This window comes from Leptonotus elevatus, chromosome 18 (genome assembly GCF_054856555.1).
Source record: "Leptonotus elevatus isolate MCC_2025b chromosome 18, RoL_Lele_1.0, whole genome shotgun sequence".
Lineage (NCBI taxonomy): Eukaryota > Metazoa > Chordata > Actinopteri > Syngnathiformes > Syngnathidae > Leptonotus > Leptonotus elevatus.
In genome coordinates this window covers 1495500-1518252 of record NC_141256.1, presented here as the reverse complement: position 1 = coordinate 1518252, position 22753 = coordinate 1495500, and the positions used below count along the sequence as shown (strand labels likewise).

The following is a 22753-nucleotide window of genomic DNA, read 5'->3' as shown; positions in this document are numbered from 1 at the left end:
ATAAGAAATTATAAAGGTCTAAACAAGGCATGGATGACGAAGGGGATAGAGAATGCATGTAAAAAGAAAACATTTTATGCAAAAGATTTATTCAATTGAGAACTATGGAAGCTGAAATAAAGTACAAGACCTACAAAAAAATTAACTATTGAATATTATACGAACAAGTAATAAAGCTCATTACCATGCATTAGTAGAGCAGAATAAAAGCAACACCCAAGAGATATAGACAATACAAAATCATGTAATTAAAAATAGCTAAAAAATAAATTATCCAGAATATTTTCTAAAAGATAAAAATATTGTTAATGATAAAATTTCAGACATAGCTAAGGATTTTAATGAATATTTAGTTAATGTTGGCATAATTTGGCAAAATAAATCCTTGCACTGCAAAAACATAGGGTCTAAATATTAGATATAAACACTTAGTTCAAAGGAAAATTACTTGAAACTAGTGGAATTATCTGTCCACGCAGCAAGATAATTTTACTAACTTAGATTTCTTGAAATAAGACAAATGTGTAGATTGATATTTATCTTAAAATGAGATTTAAACACTTATTTTAAAAGGTTAAATGTCCTTATTTGTTGCTTAGAATAAGCGAAAAAGATTTATTCTAAGCAATGTCAAGGAAATTCAATTTTAAGAAAAAGCTTTAAACACTAATTCTAAGCAACAAAACTGTCAATTAAATCTTAAAAGAAGCCTTAAACACTTATTTTAAAAGGTTAAATACTAAAAATACTCACGGAGCAATCTTTATTTGTCCTGTAGCGATTATTTGGGTTGCCGTAATGGCTTATGAGAAATTTAGACGGTACCGAGGGGAGTTGTAATTTCCTCAGCAACCTCTGGGGCACCACGTTGACTTTGCTTGTCAGTAGGAGCAAAACAAACGATAAAAATCCTATTATCAAGTGTTCATAATCTGAAGTTGCTACTTTAGTTAATCATGGAATTCTTTGCTTTAATAAGAGAATTACTAATCCACTCAGTAAACACAAATGATTCGGCAGAAATGGAATTTCTAGACAACAAATGTATTTAGTAAATACACACATATATCAGTCACAGCCCAACCTATTAATGAAACGGAATAAAAATGTGAATCAAAGATAAAAAGAAAACATGCAACCTAACTAACTGTTTTGTGAAAAACACTACTTCACCTTTATATTTTTATGCAGGATCGTGAGTGGTCGGCGACAACAATGAATACACAGAGACTGATATGCTTTGCTAGAATAACTGTGCCTTTTATTCCCCGCAAACCGCAATAAACACTTTTATACTGTGCTAGAATAATCGTACGTTTTATTCCCCGCAGACAGTCATCAACGCCTGTGCTTTGCTAGAATGATTGTACCTTTTATTCCCCGCAAACAGCAATAATCACAACTTGATTTGCTAGAATAATGGTGTATTTTATTCCCCGCAAACAGCAATCAATACACTACAACGTTAAGCAGCATAATATGATCATCATCAGCGCTTACTTTGACACTAGACCAGGGAGCCTACGGTCCGGGTGAAGCGAGCTGCAAAACGGCTGGGCAATCGTACGTGTTCCACAGCTGACTCCGTCCGGACCGTGTGCCGCTCCGTCTTTTATTCGTTAGCAAAAAGTTGTGAGCGTGAGAAACCGGGCTGTCCAAGCCCTCTCCCAGACACTCTCGAAAACATGTTTGCGAAGCAGGGAAGGCTGTAGTATAAACAAGGTATTCACTCCCAGGCTGATTCCGCCCTTTATTTACAAATTGTTGGGCACCTGGATTGTTGGACAACAGTTCAGGACAACAACATATCCTTATATAGGAGGTTACATGAGGATATATCAAACCATGGTTATTTTCCCTTCAACAGTCATGACTCAATCTGGGCAGAAGACACACTTCACTCTATCTTTGCAGTTTATGATGGAGAATTGGGCTGTACTAATCTCATCTCCCACAATATTCCACTCCTTGATGATGTCCCAGTTACACAGAGATACCGTCGCATTCCTCCCTCAGAATATGAGAACGTGAAGGCCCACATCAACCAGCTGTTGGAGGCTCAAGGAAAGTAGTAGTCCTTACGCCTCACCTATTGTCTTGGTCAGGAAGAAGGACGGAAGCCTGCGCTTCTGCGTTGATTACCGTCTCCTGTACAGCAAAACCCGCACGGATGTTTTCCCATTGCCACGCATTGAGGAAAGCTTGGATGCGCTTTGTGGAGCTCGGTGGTTTTCAACGATTGACCTCGCAAGCGGGTACAACCAGGTGCCCGTTTCTGAACCGGTCGACCCAAGACTGCCTTCTGTACCCCTTTCAGACTTTTTGAGTTTAATTCGGATGCCCTTTGGGTTGTGTAATGCCCCAAGTACGTTCCAGCGGCTGATGCAAAGGATGTTTGGAGATCAGCAAGGACCGTCACTCTTACTGTACCTTGATGATATTGTTGTCTTCTCCTACTCAGTTGCACAACATCTACAGCGGCTGGAACTGGTGCTTGGTCGGCTCCAAAAGGAAGACCTGAAGGCTAAGTTGGAGAAGTGTACCTTCTTCCAGAAAGAAGTGAAGTATTTGGGCCACGTCATTTCAAGCGAGGGAGTTTCTACTGATCCTGATAAGATCGAGGCAGTTCGACCAAGTCATGTCTCAGAGCTATGCTCATTCTTAGGTTTTGCGAGCTATTATTGCCGCTTTGTTCAGGGCTTTGCGCAATTGGCTGGCCCTTTGCATTAATTAGTGGCTGAGCTTACAAGTAAAAGGACCAGGAGAGGTTCAGAGCAAGCCCTGGGTGCTGCCTGGACAGCACAGTGTGAGGCCAGTTTCAAGGCCTTGAAAGCGAGGTTGGTTTCAGCACCTGTATTGACCTATGCTGATTTTTTTTCTCGCCCTTTCATTCTGGAAGTTGACGCTAGTCACAGCGGTCTTGGGGCAGTGCTTTCACAAGAAACGGACAGGGGGTTCAGCCTGTAGCATATGCAAGTCGTTGCCTTAGACCTATTGAGCGTCATATGGATAATTACAGCTCCATTAAATTGGAATTCCTGGCGCTGAAATGGGCCATGACTGAAACGTTTCGGGAATATCTGTTGAGGCACAAGTTTCTGGTCTTCACAGATAACAACACGCTGAGCTGGGCCACCGAACATCGCTGGGATGCGCAGCTGGCGACATTTGATTTTGACATCAAGTACCGAACGGGTCGCAGTAATTGAAATGCTGGTGCCCTGTCGAGGCAATACTTGTCCGGCTCTGGCTTGGTGAAAGGTGTTGTGCCAGGCACTGCAATCCCTAGTGTTGTCCAGCATGCGGTGTGTCCAGGGGAGAGGGTGGTGGCAACTCAGGGGGTAGTATCTGCCTGTCCATCTTCTTCGTCAGCTGATATTCGAACCTTGCAGGAGGCTGACCCTCTCATAAAGGAGTTTTTGGTGTTTTGGCGGAGGCAGGCTCGACCAACAGCAGCAGAGAGACCTCAGGTTTCAAAGGCAGTGATGGCACTGGTGCACCAGTGGAACCGTTTGCTTTACCGGCAAATGTTCCAGCCTAATGGTGGTAGTGAAGTGCTCCAGCTGGTTTTGCCTACAGTTCTTAAAGAGGAGACAATGACTCGCTTGCATCAGGAGTATGGCCACCAGGGCATTGATCGGACCACTGACCTGGTGAGACAGTGTTGCTACTGGCCAGGAATGTCCTCAGAAATCAAACAATGGGTTCAAGAGTGTGACCGCTGTCAGGTTGCTAAAGACTCTGGGTCAATGCCACAAAGCTTTATGGGTCATTTGTTTGCTTCCGAGCCGAATGAGATTTTGGCTATTGATTTTACCCTGCTGGAGCCTTCCCGTAGGAGTGTTGAAAATGTCCTTGTTATGACTGATGTTTTCAGTAAATACACAATTGCTGTCCCTACCCGGGATCAAAGGGCTTCTACTGTAGCCCATGTTCTTCTGAGTGGTTTTACAAGTTTGTTGTTCCAAGTCGACTCCACTCGGACTAGGGTAGGAGCTTTGAAAGTGCTTTGCTTCATCAGCTCTGCTGCTTGTATGAGGTTGCTAAGTCCCGCACAACCCCATATTATCCAGCAAGCAATGGAACAAGCTTTAATTGCTTCCCCTACCTTCTAGCCATCAATTGTGGAGCCAGGCCGGGCGTTTCCTCCCCACGCCGTGACCTCGCTTATTGTGTGCTGCGGTAGGAAATATTAATTCCTTTTTAGTGTTAATTGTTGCTAAGACCTTTTTTAATTTTTTTATTCTAATTAATTAAACTTTTCTTCCAGTGTGGCACTATTCTGAGCCATACTGCTGTCTTGGCTTTTATCATTTCTTAAAGTAGATTTTAAATACTGGTCCCAAACCTGACGACCTCCACTCCTGTTTGGGCGGCGACTTGGGTTGGCTGCACCGTTTTGTCCGACCCAGGCGAAGTGTTGCTGCTGCTGGGCCCTCCCATTTTATTGAATATTTTTAATCTGTTTGTATTGCCTATGTTCTATATGAATGTTTTTTGTTAATCAATTTATTTATTTATTTATTTTGCTTCCTTAACATTATCATAGGCAGTTTATTTATTGTGTTGAAGGTTGTTGGGTTTTTTTCAATTCAATTGCTCCGCTCAGATAACTTCGGGTAAAATGGTGTGAGGACTGCCTGGAATGTTTGATGTTCTACGGTATGGGCCGCATTTTTGCGGAAAAATCCGTGGAAGATAATATAATAAACCAGATTTTCTAGGATAGTAATATGTGCCTGCTATGCTTCGCAAGCAGTAGTCCCATAAACAGAGAGTTTTGCCTCAATGTTAATTCATGAGCAGTAGCCGAAAGCTAGCGTCTTGAAGCTAACTCGGTCGATGCTATCTCAAATCAGCGGCGAGGAATAATGGCAACGGCGGAAAGCAGTATTGTGATCTCCGTATGGTGTGTATGCCAGCGAGAGAAGAGGACGCGGAAGACAACACAAGGCAAGTGTGTGCGTCTTACAGCGATCAAACTTCTTGTTCTGCAACTAATGTGTCGTAGCAAATCGTTTGCTGCTGAAATGCAAATAAAGCCCCTGTTGAATAAGCAACACGGCGCCCGGTTCCTTTACATGATTAATGAATTTATTTCACTTGACCGAGACTAGAGCTGCGTTATCAGCAGCGACCCAAATCAATTGAGGTTGACGATGACGACGCTCGAAAAAATTCACAAAAGTAAAGCTTCATCTCCAGATTATTCCGTCCAACAATGTGCAAGAAAAGCACTGTGTTTGTGTGGAACTTTTTTTTAACGCAACTAGAAAAAGAGCGTACCTAATCAATTGACCAAGATGGCCGCCGCCCTGGGCGAGCGGAGTGGCGAGCACCCTGGGCGTACCTAATAAATTGGCCACGATGGGTGCCACCCCAGTGAGGGTTGGGGTATCCTTGGCGTACTAATCAATTGGCCAAAATGGCCGCCGCCCTGGGTGGGCGGAGTGGCGAGAATCCTGGGTGTACCTAATCAATTGGCCATAATTCTGGGCGCACCTAATCATATGTCCAAGGTAGTAGTAGTGTGGTAATAGTATTTGCAATAGTAGTAGTCGTACATAAGCCAAGCCTTGAGTACACATAGAAAAAACGGGGGCAAGTTGAGCTCAACAGTGAGAGAGATGATTGGCTGAGGCAGTTGCTATGCAGAAGTGAGAGACCAGGCAGTATAGCTTAAAAAAGCACTATTTAAATAGCAGCCTATTCCATTGCATTTAAAAACAATAAAAATAATGTTGTGCTTTTTTTGTTGAAAATGTACTCATCTGAGGTCAGTGCAGGAATATCGGTTTGTGAGTCAGCCAAAGCTGCCCCAACTTTAATGTGTGTGCAATGCAGACAGAATGTTGCAACTTCAGGTCCTTGCCACATGCAATCATATTTGATGCCCCATCTGTAACTAAACAGGTGACCTTTGACTCTATTCGCCATTCTTCCATAATTTTAGATCTTACAGAGGCCAAATTTGCAGCAGTATGTGCTTGTGGAAATTTCACAACATTAATTAATAAGTGTAGTCTTCAGGCAAGTGTCGTCATTATCAAAATGGCAGGTAATAGCCAAGTAGGTATCAAAGTTCATGGATGTCCACCTGTCTGCGGTTAAGCTCACGCCATGGGCTTTCAGGATCTCACCTTTGGCTGTTTCTTTTTCTCGTTGGTATTTCACCCCCACTATGGCCTTTACAGCCTCAAATAAAGGCGTACATTTTTTTTTGGGGGGGGGGGGGCTTGCCCCAAGTACTAGTCACATACTTTAATCATGTCAGTGTATTCACACATGCAGTACCTTCCGAGATGGGGGAACATAGGTTAGATCCAATTTAGCAACAAATGCTCTGAAGCCTTTATCTTTAACAATGCTGAATAGCTGTGTGTCTTGAATTATCATGGATACCAATGCATCATCCAGCTCCTTTTTTTTGTTCACTGCTTTGCAAAGATATTAAACCTTATTGTAATTGACAGTGTCAGATGTATTCCATACACATTTATGTCCATTGACGTGCATAATGAAACAGTTAATGTTAGGATGTGTGTAATCAAGGTGACCAAATGTCCTCTTTTGGGAAGACATTTAGGATTACAAACCATTTTCTTACATCCTGTTCGGGCGTCCGGGGGTTTTAGAAATTCATGAAAATGTCCGGTTGTCATTGCGTGACGAATAGGAGGTAAGTGTAACTGCGACTGGTACCACAATTTGAAGGCCGGGGCAAGTGTCTTTTTTGGGGAAAATGGGAATATGATGACCCTAGTGTAACTCATATAGTATCAGTAGTAAAAATTTCATTGTTATGATAGATGAATGGTGAACAAATCTGAAGATTACGAAAAAGCATTCCAGGTGTTTCATCATTATTCTGTTCATAGCAAGCACGGAAATGCCTCAGCATAGACAATGTGTTGTTGTTGTATGACAATTGCTTAGCGCACAACAAACATTTCATCTTGCAATGCAAATAACATGTGAATTTTAACGCGTGTCATTACATACTCTTATATTGTGTGGAATACCTTATTCGTAGAGATCTGCTCATAGTGTTGCCAAACCGGGGATAACCTTTTTCTAGCAGGCTCCATGACAAAAGAAAGTTTGTTACTTACGGGAAAAATTGCGTCGCGCAAAATACCCGCTGACACGCAACTTTTGTAGAAAAGCATTTGCGCTTTATATGCTGTGCGAAATTTTGCAAAAGTCGAACCACTTCTTGAACCCTTGAAGTGTCACACGTCATCGGTGACGTCATTTGCCCGGAATGAATCACATCTCGACACGCGCTTCAGAAATTTCTTCCTGGATTACTCGACACACGCTCCGAAACCTTGGAACATTACGTCCCATCACTACTTTGTTCAGTGGGGTGTGGGTGCATTGTCGTTGTTGATGTTATGTGTGGCAGGTTACGTTTACACATTCCCTCTGCCTGTTCACTGTGCCTCTTGCAATTGGGTCCACTTCTCAGACTCAACATTTCTTGATGTTTACCCAATATTGCATGTTCTATGTGGGAACATGGTTCACCTCTTTACTCTAAAAAATACCAACACAGAATACAGTCATTTGTTTCCTAGCTGTCCACGACCCATCCAAAAAATGGGTTTGCGGTCCACTTTTGACCAACCCAAAGGTTGATGAAGTAACATTGTGCTGATTGCCATTTGTATTTACTTTTGAGGAAAATCTGAGGAATATATCCTTTGCGTAATAATTTGGAACACAGTGTAATGTGAATGTGCAACAAAGAGAAATACTTTGTGTGATTTTTTTTTGTTGCATTAATTGTATGAATATGGCATGCAGAAACATTTTTTTAATCAATATGATTAAATAAAGTACTGAAACACTTTTTTAAATAGTGCAATTACCTCTGTACATTAGTTCAAGGTTGACTCTTCTTCACTTGCCACTTTTGTACTAGTGCACATACACAATATTTAATGTTTTTCTGTTTGACACCCAGTATTTGGGGATTTCTGGCCAGAAACATAATTTTCCCTGTATAAAAAATGTATGCAGAAGCCCAAGGCAAATGGTGCTTATATATCTCAATCTCCACCTACTCTATATTCAACATACTTCCACAGACGGTAGCTTTTCACAGCTAGTTGGGTCCAATTATCCCCTCCCATGGGTTCATTTGCAGGGTGCAGCAGAAGGACAGTACACTTCAGCCATCATTTTTTTTCCCCTTTCCCTTTTGTTTTTTTAAATTTATTTTTATTGAAGATTCCTTCCCTGTCAATGAGATTCAGCCACAAACAAGCAGAGCATGTGTGTATCAGAGTTATAATAGTTTTTGGATTTTTCATGAAAGTGTGTTTATTTATTTTTTATAAATTTTGTATTCCGTTTTTTTTTTTTAATTTAAGATTCCAAGAGCAGGAACATGAATACTGCCAGTGCTACGATATTTTCACATTAAGAATACAACTTAAAACACAGCATACAGCCCATACAGTAAAACTCATGAAAGGTCCAACAGTCCAGACTGAGATGCACATATTCCACAAATCAGTCCCCTGAGGTTGCAGGTCAAATCCCCTTCTGCTTGATATGGTCTATAAAATGTCCCAGATTTTTATTAATTTATTACGAGTATCAGAAAGGCTATACAGACTCTCTTCAAGATATAAACAAGACATCATATCATTCAGCCATTTATAATAACTGGGAGACGTAATGGACATCCATTGTCTCAAAATGACCCTCTTTACAATTACAATGACCATGCCAAACATGATGGCTTGCTGTACTGCCAGAGGATGAACTGAAGAGCCGACAGTTAAGTGTTTTAGCTTTCTTATTTATGATACTGTACAAGTGGAAAAATCTCAGACCAAAAGTTTTTATGCAAAGGACAGAAAAAGAACAAATACCCTAATGTACCATCACTCTCTTTGCATTTGTCACACAATGGTGAAATTGAAGGGAAAAGTTTATTCAGCCTGGTCTTGGAATAATGCAAGTGGTGTACAACTTTGAACTGTATAAACTTAAGTCTGGCATTTATTCAACACGACTTTATCCCTGCTAAAGCTCTCTCCCGTAAATCAGGTGAGATCTCTACACCCGCATCTCTTGTCCAAGTCACGTTGATTTGACTCGATGAAGTCAGTTTGAAAAAAAAGGTTAACAAATTGTGAAACCAAATGCTTAGAGGTTGGAGGTTTTCTTAAACACAAAAATCATGTTGTGTTGATAATTTGTCAAAATGAGAAGAAGAATGGCTCATAAAATTTGCAATTTGCAAGTACCAAAAGAAATGAGACTGAACTTTGTTTGCAATTGTGAAAATAATGCAAATCCATCATTAATGGAAAGATGCTTAATTGAAATAATTCATTTATTTGGCCACAGCCTAAACACTGAATAATATGGAAGGGTTAAATGCTGGATTTTTGCATATAGGTGCATACATAGAAAGATCTGGAAGATGCAATATCCTCTTCATTTGCTTCAAAATTTTTACGAGTTGTGTAAAACAAAGTCATGTTTAAAAGTTTTCAGTAGGATGTGTAAGTTTACTAAATAGTACTAAAGACGGTAAAGATACACCAGAACAAGAAGTAAATTTCTATAGCAGGCCAGCATGGCTTTTGTCCATCATCCTCATTCTGGCACCAGAAAGCCAAGGCCCTAGCAGTGCAAGCCCAGTAGTAATGTCTCAAAATAGGCAAACCGAGAACACCCTCCAAAAAGGGTTTTTGGAGATGCACTTTTTTTTACGTAAAAAAAAAGAAGAAAAAAAAGATGCCATAAGAAAAATGGGTAGATTCTGGAATAAATATAGGGCCTATAAATTTAGGAAGAATAATCATTTTGATATTTACTCGTCCAATTAGAAAAACTGGGAGTAGTTTCATTTATCAATCATATTTTTAAGTTTATTTAATTGTTCTGTAAAGTTCAATTTGAAAAGAAGTTTAGGGTTCCTAGGAACTGTAATTCCTAAATATTCAAAGTGCATAGTCGTAATTTTAAACGATAATTAACTCTCAAAAACGTATAAATACGTTCTTTTTTAATGGGATAGCAACGTGGTTTATTATTTAATCATTATATGCCTACAGTTAACTGTGTAAGGGCTTAAAATACCGTGGTGTAATCCCTTTAAATATCTAAAGTGTCCCAAAGACATATCTATACGTTTTTTAATGCTAGAGCATACAGAAGGCTTTGATGCAGGCTCTGAACTGCAGAGAACACGTGAAGCAATGGTAGTAATTATGAAAACGGCCAGAATGTGGCAGCAGAGTATAAGAGATCAACCAGGGCCATGTTGCAAACAAACTGATTTCCCCACAGTTCTAAACAGATTTGTGAATAATGATGAATTAGCTATATTATAATGCTAATTGCTGCAAAACCGAAACAGATACAAACATATATTTTTTCCGATGAAAGAAGAGACTTTAATCTTTCTTTTGGTAGGTTCCATGTTTATAGCAATAGAACACAATAATCTGTGGGCCTTGCAAAATCTGTCAAAATCCAGTAAAACAGCCGGGAGCGAAGGGGGTTGCTTTCTGTGAAAATGGCTGGGAGTGAATGAGTTAATCTAAAAATGTTTTTGTCTACTCTAAACCTTCAAAAAGAGATGTGAGAACACTTTTCTCCCAGTTAATGGTAAAGCCAAAGAGTTGACCATATTCCTGAACTCATTCACTCCTAGCCATTTTCACTGAAGCAATCCCCTTCACTCCCGGGTGATTTACTGGATTTTAACTGATACTGATTCCGACAGAATATTGTGTTATATTGCTCTAAAAACATGGAACCTACCAAATGAAAGATTAGAGCATAGGTGTCAAACTCCAGTCCTGCAGGTTTTGGATGTTTCCGTTCTCCAACACAGCTGTTATATGATCAGCTCATCAGCAGGCTCTGCATAAGCCTGATAACGATCCTGCTGATTGGAATCAGCTTGTGTTGGAAGAGGGAAACCTCCAAAACCTGCAGGACTGCGGCCCGCGAAGACAGGAGTTTGACACCTATGGATTAGAGTCTCTTCTTTCATCAGGAAAAAAAGTATATTTGTAACTGTTTCCGTTTTGCAGCAATTAGCATTAGAATATAGCTAAGTTTCATCATTATTCACAAATCTGTATAGAACTGTGGGTAAATGAGCTTTTTTTAACATGGCCCTGGTTGATCTATTTTGCTCTGCTGCCACCTGCTGGCCGCTTTTGTAATAATGACCATTTCTTCAACCGTTCTCTGCAGTTGAGAGACTGCATCAAAGCCCTTCTGTATGCTCCAGCATAAAAAAAAACATAAAAAAAAACTAAAAATATGTCTTTGAGACACTTAAAACATTAAAAATTATCACGGCCTGTCCACGGAGGAGTTGGAGGACCCAAATGCAGGAAGGCAGGAGAACCACGGCAGGGATGCATGTAACTCAATTTTAATCAACCAACAAAAGGCGCACAGCACGTGGACAAAAAGTTTACTCAACAAAAGGTGAAGACTACAAAAAGGTGTACGTCGTGGGCAAAAACAAGAAAACACAAGATCACGCCGGAGGGTGGATAAAACAGAGAGGAGTGTGGAATACAAAGTAGATCAACGAGAAACGCTACTAGTCAAATCGCTAGTGGTGTCCACAACACCAGGAAAGATTGCCGCTAGAAAGGTAGCAGTATCACAACGTCAGGTATGGTGAGTAGCATCACAGAGCAATAACTCGACACTCCTCTCTGTTGCTGCCAGGCTTTTATTTTGGCCTGATGACCTGATGGGCAGCAGGTGTGTTGGCAGGATCCGCCCTCCAGCTGTTTCCCCAGCAACTGCAAGGGAAAACAGAAACAGCTGAAAACCAACATGACAGTACACCCCAACTAACGGACGCCCCCAGGCGGACCACCTGGCAGCAAAGGGTGCGACGAATGGAAGTCTCGGATCAGCGACTGGTCCAGAACCCAGGAGCGGGGGATCCACTTGCGGTCCTCGGGACCATATCCCTCCCAGTCGACCAGATACTGCATCCCCCTGCCACGCTTTCGAGAGTCCAGGATGGTCCGCCTGGGGGCGTTCGTTAGTTGGGGGGTACTGTCCACGTGCTGTGCGCATTTTGTTGGTTGATTAAAATTGAGTTACATGCATCCCTGCCGTGGTTCTCCTGCCTTCCTGCATTTGGGTCCTCCAACTCCTCCGCGGACAGGCCGTGATAGAATGATCCACCCCACGGGAGTCCTATTGTAGCCGCCGTTTACCCAGGCTTACAAATTTCTTCACTTTGACATCCACACCCTGGACGAATGCAAGTCAGCACCCAGTAGATGGCTCTGGTGCAGCAACTGGGATGATCTGCGGTAAGGGCCCGGCGCGTGTCCAGAGTCGCCGGCCCGACACCCTCGCACCTGCCAGCAGAACTGTGCGCCCGTACCACCGGCTCCGGCGGCAGGGAGGGGCGGGCGGCGGGGCCGCTGCTCCCCCAGCCGCAGCGTGCGCCCAGCCCTGCTTCGCACCACATCCCGACCGACCCAGTCCTTAGAGCCAATCCTTGTCCCAAAGTTACGGATCTGACTTGCCAACTTCCCTTATCTGCCTTGTTCTAACATATCCGAGGCTGTTCACCTTGGAGACCTGGCTGAGTATTGTGCCAGTTTGACATAAATCCCTTTTTTTTGTTAACTTTTTAGCATATGCCAATGAAAGAGTTTTATCATCTATGTTTAAAAGTGTAATAGTTCTCCAATTTACAATATGTAGATGATCTTTATCAGGTTTAGGTATCAAGGTTATTATACCTTGTTTCATATTTCAATAATATACTTCAATACATTTGTAACAATCACTGATGCAGGTGTTTGATTTACACAAATAAGTGTAAAATTATCCAACATATTTTGAAATGTTGAGTTGATTGGGTGGTTAGATTACCATTTGTCTTAAGAGGTGAAATATTATTTATTTTTTAATTACATTTCCCCAGAGCAAAGAAATTAACTAGAGTTCCTCTCGCCCAATTCACTTAGCTCTTGACCCAAAGGTTCCTTTAGCCATTTTTTTCAATTCAATCTCTTCATCCTCTGACAGATCAATAAGAGATTTAATTCACTCATCACTCATGATATATGCCAATGAAAGAGTTTTATCATCTATGTTTAAAAGTGTAATAGTTCTCCAATTTACAATATGTAGATGATCTTTATCAGGTTTAGGTATCAAGGTTATTATATCTTGTTTCATATTTCAATAATATACTTCAATAAATTTGTAACAATCACTGATGCAGGTGTTTGATTTACACAAATAAGTGTAAAATTATCCAACATATTTTGAAATGTTGAGTTGATTGGGTGGTTAGATTATCATTTGTCTTAAGAGGTGAAATATTATTTCTTTTTTAATTACATTTCCCCAGAGCAAAGAAATTAACTCGAGTTCCTCTCGCCCAATTCACTTAGCTCTTGACCCAAAGGTTCCTTTAGCCATTTTTTTCAATTCAATCTCTTCATCCTCTGACAGATCAATAAGAGATTTAATTCACTCATGATATAGATTTTTTTGTTGTTGTAAAAATAGCTTTTTTAAATCTCTTTACATTGTCTTATTGTTGACTCTCTTACCTTGAATTTAAAGTATTCCCATCTCTGTATTGATTCATCTCAATATTTCCGAGTATCTTTATCACAGTTTTCTTTATCGTATCACAAAATATATTATTATTGAGCAGGCTATTGTTTAATTTCCAAATTGTATTATTTTGTTGTTAAGAATCAACCAAAAGAATATAAATTAATTGATGATCAGAGCACAATTATGAGAAGATTCTGAAATAAAATGTAACACTGATGGTGAAATAAACCACATGTCAATCCATGCCATGACTGCAAAGATCTACTAGCATCACTTAACTCTAAGTATACTCTTTTTCTTTTCTTTTTTTTCTTCCTTTTTTTATCGGGATTTAAAAATCGGCATACATCTATGACTAACAGTTGGTCACAGTCAAAAACAGTGCTTTTAAATCTTGCGTATTTGGATGCTCTTACTGGTGTTCTATAATCAGTGGTGGGCAAACTCGGTCCTCAAGGGCCGGCGTCCTGCAGGTTTTGGAGGTTTCCCTGCTGCAACGCAGCTGATTCCAATCAACAGGATCGTTACCAAGCTTATGCAGAGCCTGATCATATATCAGCTGTGTTGGAGAAGGGAAACCTCCAAAACCTGCAGGACTCCGGCCCTCGAGGACCGAGTGTGCCCACCCCTGCATTCTATAGGATTGACTGGAGAATCATTATACGGGAGCGAAAAAAGAAAATTTGAAGTCTGTTAAAGCAGCTCTCAGTAACAATTTGACCCAAAAAAAACAATTATAATAGCCTTTTTATTTGACCATTCGTGACTGAAACATCTTCCAATTAGTAGATTTACACCTTAGTTGTTCATAATAGGTACTCCTGCAAGCCTCTGGCCAATGGTTTTCAGACTTTTGTATTGATTTAAAAATTCATAGGGTTGTTTTTAAATGTCTTCATGGTTTGGCATCTCAGTACTTGGCTGCTCTGCCGGTGCTATATACTCCCAGTCTCATTCTCTAAGGTCGGCGTTTGTCCTTCTTCTGGTTGTTCCTAAAACAAATAGTAAGTTGAGAGGTGATTGGGCCTTTTCAGTTGCCACTCCGAGACTGTGGAACGATCTCCCTCTGAACATCAGGCAAGTCAATTCCCTTCCTATTTTTAAGTCTTGCTAATAACTAATTTATTCTGACTGGCATTTAATCCGGTTTGAGAGTGGACTTTGCTACTTTGATCTTTTTAATGTCTAATTTTCTGTGCCATTTACTGTTTTATTTATGTGGTTTTTTTTTTTACTATTTTTAGTGTTGTTGCGTATTTTGTGCTTTTGGTTGATTGTTTTAAAGTGTTTTATAAATAAAGTTGTATTAGACAGTAACTGTTGCAAATGGGAAAAAAATAGATGTTGTAAGCTCGTCGTTTGGCCTGATCACTTCTCAAACGCTACAATATATTGTAAATATAACCTCTGTATGACTAACTATGGTTGATTCAGTCAGTGAATTCTCTTCTTTAGAGAGGCTCTGCTAAAGGGATCCTGGCGTGAATCACGCACTGGTAAGAAAAAAAAAAAAGCACACAAGTTGTCAGTAAAAGTGGCAAGATGGCTGCCCTCTGACTCTAACAGCGAAGGGGCCAATTGTTTGGCATAAGTACGCGTCTGATCAAAATATTTAATATTTTTAAACTATTTTATTCCTTATCCTTTTTTCTTTCTTTTTTGACAAATTGACAATTCGGTAACAAATCTTGTCTCACTAACAGAAGAGGAAAAAGAAGAATTATCTCTCGCGCAGTTTAAACTTGATGATTTATATCACCACAAAGCATAAGGGGCTTTCATTAGGTCGCGCGCTAAATGGCTCGAGGAAGGCGAGCAAAATTTGCATAATTTTTTTCAGCCTAGATAAACGTCATTCCACCAACAATAGTATTCATAAGTTAAATATTAATGCTACCATTACTGAAGATCAGTGTAAAATTCTTGACTTTTGTTCACATTTTTACAAAGAGCTATATAGCTCTAAATTTAACCCTACTACTGCTGCTGAGGATTTCGTCAACGCCCTTGAGGTTAATATTTCCCAAGGGATAACTGTCTTAATTCCTAAACCAAACAAGGATAAATTATCCTTAGATAATTGGCGCCTGATTTGCCTGCTGAACAATGATTATAAAATGTTGGCTCTTTTACTAGCCAGGCGATTGAGGTTAGTTCTAGATTCTATTATAGATGAAACTCAATCTGGTTTTATTAATAATAGGCATATTGCAAATAATGTGAGACTAGTGTTAGATGTTCTAGATTATCCAGATATGGTGGAGGACGAAGGGTTCAGGCTATTTTTAGATTTCTACAAAGCATTTGATACTGTTAAACCTTTTATTTTACAGCCCCTGAGAAATTTGGTTTTGGTGTTTTTTTAAATATTTTATATCTGCAATAAAAGTCTGCACAAAAACAGTAATAGCTCAATTAAACTGGCAGGTGATACGTCTCCAAGGTTTAATATCTGTAATAACAACATTATACTTGTTGCTCAGTTGTTTAACAGATCTGGTCATCTCTTTTCCTACAGTAAATTTCTAGAAGAGCATTAATTTTTTCGTGTCACCTAGAGACTATGCAAATATCTTTGGGGCAATCTGGCCTGGTATTTGTATGTTATTTAGGTCACAAACGAGAGTGGAAACCCAGCAGTTAAACTTGCCATCTTTGACTGACACTACAATTGGGAGGATTTGCTTGTCCTGCAATAACAGCAACGACAACAAACTTATTAGATCTTTGTTCAAAAGGGAAGTTGTGACGGTTCCATATATGATGTCACACTGGAATAAATATGTGGAACACATAGACTGGAAAAATGTCTGTCTGTTACCCAATCATTATTTGTTAACTAACAAAATTAGATAAATTTCTTTTAAAATAATTTATAGGTTTTACCCCTCAAATGCTCATATTGTTAAAAATTCAAGCAAGATACTGATGAGAAATGAACTTTCTGCTCTGTGGAGGTCGAAACAGTGACTCATTTATTTTGGCTCTCCCCCTTTGTCCAAAGCTTTTAGAGTGATATTTGTAAATTTATTGCTGAAAAGTTTGATGGAGATTTTGAACTGTTATGGAAAAATTTACTGTTTGGTCGCTATGACTTTAAAATAAATAAATTAAAGCCAAAGGAGATTTATATGATTAATCTTATCATTCTTATGGCAAAATTTTACATGTATAAATGTAAATTATTACATAGGAAAACTTATTTCAATGCTTTCCATTGTGAAATCAGGCAGTACATCGAGTCCATTAAGTTTTCTTATAACCAAAAGCCTATCAAGACCTACAATTGATGTAAACATTTCAGTATTGTTTGTTAACTTATCCCCCCTGGCATGTTGTTTTATTAGTTTTTTGTTTTTTGTTATGTATAATCAACAATTGTTTAGATCATTGATTTGTCATTTTTAAGAATGGCTATTGTATGTTTTGCAATAATCAATAAACAAAAGTTTGACCAAAAGTGTGAATTTCCACATACATAAATGTAAATTTATGGGAATGAAGCCATCTTTTCTGTTTTCATTAGCGAACTCAGGCTTTATATTTTGTCAATAAGACATTGTATGAAAAAAAGTAATGATGACTATTTCTGCTTGTGGTGAGAATAACATACGTTTTTGTATAATTTTATTTTAAATGTATATTTAGTTATCCCCTATCATTTTGTTTAATGTTCATGTGTGGAAAGGTACTTGTTTGATGTACCTGATGTTTAATTGTGAATTAAGATTGTTAAATCTAATAAAGTTTGTTAAAAACAAAATAAAAAGTTTGACAAAAAGTGATGATACAGGGTAGACTGCATGGGCTTTTTGTTGTTGCTGTTGTTTAATTGGTTTTTTTTTTGCATAATACAGTATAGTAGACTAGAGTAACGTCGAAAATTTTGAGTTACCTCTTTTAAAGGACAGAATTAAAAAGTTGGTTCGGTGTCCTGGGGAAGAAATAGAAGTGCGCACTCACTTCCTGGTAGATCATTTCCTGCGAAGAATAAAAATACTCTTTTTACCCGTCCTGCTAGACCAGTTATGTCTAGCTTTCGGTGGGATAATGAAACACTTTTTTATTTAAAGGACGTTACCGTTCACATTTTTGTTCATGAATAATAGACACCTCCATGTCCACACGGCCGGTGCTGGTGAGCTAAAAAGCCCCTGTATCTAGTGTTAGCATTCAGGCCAGCAAGCTAAATTTCTGTGATGAAAAGCAATCTAATGAACTGTAGGCCTCAGTTTATTTGTTAACTCTAGGCTGCGGTATTACCAAATGTTGATCCTGTGACATTGTGCAATGGTGGTGTATATAGTTTGTTGTAAAATGTTTCGTCACAGTTGTATTGCAGCAACAGTTAGTCCTGTTAAATATTTGTTTATAAGGTTTACAGTTGCTGGTTTGCGACCAACGTTCTGCAATTTAACTCGGTTTTAAACAATGGTTGTCTGCATTTTAAGTTATTGTATTTTTTTTTTTTTTAAGAAACGTCGTCATATAATTAAAGGGGACGGCACGCTAGTCCCTAATAGCAGCACTGTTGTGTTTGTAATATCTGCGCATAACGCTAATCAATTAATATACTGTCTATACAATTGTGGTTCTCCTTCAACAGTAGGTGGTTGACCTGAGCTAGTATGTCGCTGGCGTTACCATCCACCGACATGATTGAGACACCTTCAGGATATCCATTTGAGGAAATCAATTATGAAGATATTGAAGTAGAGGAGGTAGGCTGTGTTTATTTGTGTGGTCGTATTACTCTTGCCACAAGATAACACCCATTGTAAACATTTTATTTTAGGTAGTGGGCAGAGGAGCTTTTGGTGTGGTTTGCAAAGCCAAGTGGAAAGGCAAAGATGTTGCTATAAAGACCATCGAAAGTGAATCAGAGAGAAAAGCCTTCATTGTTGAGGTATGCCTCTTAATAGAATGCTGCTGTAGCTTTTCATAAAGGAAAAAAACATTGGCACATTTCTTCAATATAAGAGCATTAAGTTTGTTGTTTTGGCACAGAATGTCCTGCAGGGTAGACAGTAATTCTTCTGAAGATAATATTGTGTACTTTTTGAAGCAATGGTTTTCAACTGTTTTCACCCTGGGACCCACATGTTCTTATTGTTTCAAAGTTGCGAACAGTTTTATGAAAGTTAAGAACAATACAACTTTTTTGTGTGCTTAAAAACAGCCTCTTAAAATACATGTACAGTATGTTATGTTTTTAAAGGAAGTTTCAAATTAGTTTGACCTACTGCAAACCGCTTGTTGCTAGCTATGATGTCCATTAGCCAAAGGCTGAGCTGCACAGTATTTGTTTACTGTAGTAGCTAGCAGAAGTGGACGTGTCAATGAAGTTTTAGTGTTTGTCAATCAACAGCCGGGACACCCTTCCGTCATTGTCAATTGTCAATTATTTCAAACCGAAGCAAACTGTAATCGTCAACCCATCAATCCGTCAATCCGTCAACGTTATTTTAACTGGGCTTCCATCATTGCTAAATTACAGCCACTTTTCTAGGGCCTACAGTAAATTTCATGGGTTCAGTCTGTCAATCCTAAATCCGTCAATGAGGGCTTTTACTGAAGCACCTCATTCACATGAGCACTCAGGTCAGAGTGTGGCCGGACACAGTAGAAGGAATAATGCAGCTTCATGATAGCTCAATTTCGATTTACAATGCTTCAACACTCACTCAGTCCGCTTGACATTGCTATGTTACTATTTTTTTCCTCACTTCAAATAAACGAACTGAGCACTAAACTAATCCTTGCGTAGTGGCAATTAGGAATTTACAACAGGAGAAAAACATTATCATCATAATCTGTAGTCAGCCGAGCGCTACAACACAGCTATCTATCAAGTAGTGGGTCATTTCACACACCCTTCCCAGCGGCACTGCTTCAATTCACCTGATTTTTATTCAATTTGTGCCTTATGTGACGTCAAATGAAATAATCTGAAGTTTGAGCCTCCTATCTCAAACTGTTTTCGAGTTATAGCCCTTCAAAGTTTGGGTGACACACCCACTTTTGGGATCCAGGAATGGACCATTGGAAAAAGCCCCTCTCATTTGATGCTTTGCATCCTTCTGGATATTTACAATGGACATGAACGTGCCAAAGCATGTCAGTGAGTGTTTTTGGAGCAATACAAGCGCGGTACCGTCCCGATTGAGGCAAAAGGGTCTACAGTAGGGCTTTTCAATTACTAATTCATTTGGGGCAAATTTTCAAATCAAGAAATGTAGCCGGGCCAGACACATTAGGCGCCCAGTAAACTGCTGATAATGACAAATTGCAAACCAATACGGATGAAAAATGTTCACTTTTTTTTAAATTCATCTCCCTTTTAAATTTGAAAGGCATACCAAAAACAGCATAAATCAGAATAACAAAGATGTTATTGACCAGAACCAGAGGTGTGTTTTCACTTAAATAAACATAAAACAAAGGTAATACAAAATAAATAAAATTCTGTAAATAATGATTTTGGTCACATCTGACCAGGCTTCAAAGTGCATAAAAACACAAATAACATATGATTTTGGTTATGTCTGAACTTGGAAAGTTGCAAAGTGCATTTTGGTGTGTTTAAGCTCCCGTTAAGTTTCACACACAACACCGTTTGATGCACGATACAATGTAGGGACGTCATCAGGGGTGCAACAGCAGAGCAACGTGCTGCCAGTCCACTTATTTTACCTCCTATGAATGGAGTCCCATCTGTCACAAGCATGCACATGCTCCATAACCAAACAGAGGAATGTTGAAATCTTCTCAAAGACTACCTCACCAGTTGTGTGTCCTTCTAACGGCAGTAAGCCAATCAGTTCCTCTCGGAAGCATATGTCGTCAAGAAAACGGACATGCACTATCAGTTCTGTCCGTGGACTCACTCACCTACTGACATCGAGTTTACTCATCAGCATTTCAATGTTTTTTCCCCCAGTTACCTCGGCCCCTACTCCTGTTAGCACCGCTAGCCACGCTTCAAAACAACGCTCTGCAATGTGGGGTAGACTGTTGCTAGGCTACGAAGTGTGTTGCATTCACTATGTGAATCACTGTAGGAATTTCTGAAATCTTGCGATCCGAGATGCCCTCTGCATTTTTTTTTAATGCAATTCAATTCAGGCGAGCTGGACCAGAGACTGGGCCACTCGGGGGTTGGTACTGGGCTGCATGTAGCCCGCGGGCTGGTTATTGAATAGCCCTGGTGTACAACATCGATGTATGGCACCACATTGCCTCTAAGAGGCCAAAATGCATAGGAACACGTGTATATTCTTATTTTACTTGATTGCTAATTGAATTTCTCGCTGTACTTTTAAGTCATATTAGCCCATTAAGGCCTAAAACCTATGGGTGACTTTAGAATCACGAAAACCTGAAGTTTTCCTGGAAATTCAACAATATTGTCAATGCGTACTTAATAATCGATATCTCAGCCCCTGAAGATAATTCCAAAAACATTTGAGATCTTACACCTGTGGCTTTCACACAAAACTAAGTTCATTATTATTTATTATAAACATTCAATACATATATATAAAAAAAAAAAATCAAAAACAGTTGTGTCGCATCTGTGGGTATATTTACCTTCATCACTGGAGCACAGTTGTAATAACCTCGGAGTCGGGGAATCGAGTGGTAGTTATTCGTCGTCCATTCTGTTTCAAAGCCTGTCAGTTGCGGTGTATATTTCCGTCATTTTCCCAGCATGACGTGCCAACGGGCAGGCCACCGAGGGTAGGCGTCGGGCACATTCAGCCGACGTCGGATTGGTGTATCAAGGTCTTTGTGTTATATTGAAATTTTGGATAACATCATTCACTCTAGAAAACTATAGGGAGCTATTTACATATTACATACATTTTCTTTAAACTTTTTAAGACATGCTGATGTCCCTGGGAGCGCCCTAAGATAAAAAACAAAAACAAAACAACAACTTCAACATTGCGCAACTCTGAAATGTTGTTCAATTAAATTATGCTTACAGACATTTCAACGAATTTCAGCAATTTGTACCCCAATATTTCTCCTTTTTTAAAATATTTAATTTTTTTTACCGAAAATTTATATTGGTTATCAGCCTCCTTGACTGCCAATAATCGGTATCGGTACTAGCCCTGAAAAAAAAATATATCGGTTGAACTCTATTTTGTATGTTCTATGTGGGATGTTGGTATGCCCAAAAATCTGAATACAATTACATGCAAGTTTTTGCTGGCTGCCTGCGACCCACTTTTGTGTCCGTACACACCAGTTAAGAATCACTATTTTGAAAGGTAGAACATGTACATATAATATAATGTGATGTTCTCAAGTTGTAATTATATGATGAGTCAGAAATTTGACATTATTTGAATATAGAGTTCACAGATTTCTGGCTTAGTTTCTACTTTGTTTGGACAATGTTCTGCAGGGAAATTGGTGTGTTAATAGTCATACAGTGTATTGATCATGTGTGTATGTACCATATTTTTAGAACTGTAAGTCGTTCCGGTCCAGTGAAAAAATTTATCATGAAGATGAACAAAAACCTATATGTCACTCCGGAGTATAAGTCGCATTTTTGGGGAGGAAGTTTATTTTACAAAAAGCAAAAACAATAGAGCTCAGAACCGTGTCCAAAATCGTTGTGCCCTAATCATGGGTGCATTCGGAAATACGCTTCAAGCACGCATGCTTCTCGGCGGGCTCATTTTCAAAGTGGAGGAGGAGCGGCTCGACTCTTTGAGTCCCTCCCGGATGACCGAGCATCTCATCCTATCGCTAAGGAATAGCCCGGACTTTGGACACAACCCACACCCTTTGACCATAGGTGACGGTAGGGAACGTAGATGGACCGCCGCTTCACTCTCTTCTGCGAACCGCTCCAGTGAGAGTTAGAGATCGTGGCTTGAAGAAGCAACAGTACCACATAATTTGCAAAAAGCTGAGGAGCAATGCTGAGGCCACCTAACCATACCCCCACAATGCTTCGGCTGCGACTGTATATTCTGTCTATAAAGGTTATGAACAGGATCGGTGACGAATGGCAACCTTGGCGGAATCCAACCCTAAAACGGATCCGACTTACTGCCGACAAAGCGGACCAAACTCTGACATCAGTTGTAAATGGACAGAACAGCCCGTATCTGGGGGTGCAATAACACATACTCACGAA

General features: G+C 39.6%; 1 protein-coding gene across 4 annotated transcripts in view; it reads left to right on the top strand.

The window, feature by feature from the left end:
* Nucleotides 1-17552: 17552 nt before the first annotated feature.
* Nucleotides 17553-22753, top strand: part of map3k7 (mitogen-activated protein kinase kinase kinase 7) — a 102224-nt gene continuing 97023 nt past the window's right edge. For all 4 annotated transcript variants that reach the window (XM_086060641.1, XM_086060642.1, XM_086060640.1 and 1 more), the window contains exons 1-3: nucleotides 17553-17731; nucleotides 18200-18314; nucleotides 18389-18499. In XM_086060641.1, coding sequence (XP_085916767.1) covers nucleotides 18222-18314; nucleotides 18389-18499 — 204 coding nt within the window. In that variant the 5' untranslated portion in view covers nucleotides 17553-17731; nucleotides 18200-18221. The remainder of the gene's footprint in view (nucleotides 17732-18199; nucleotides 18315-18388; nucleotides 18500-22753) is intronic.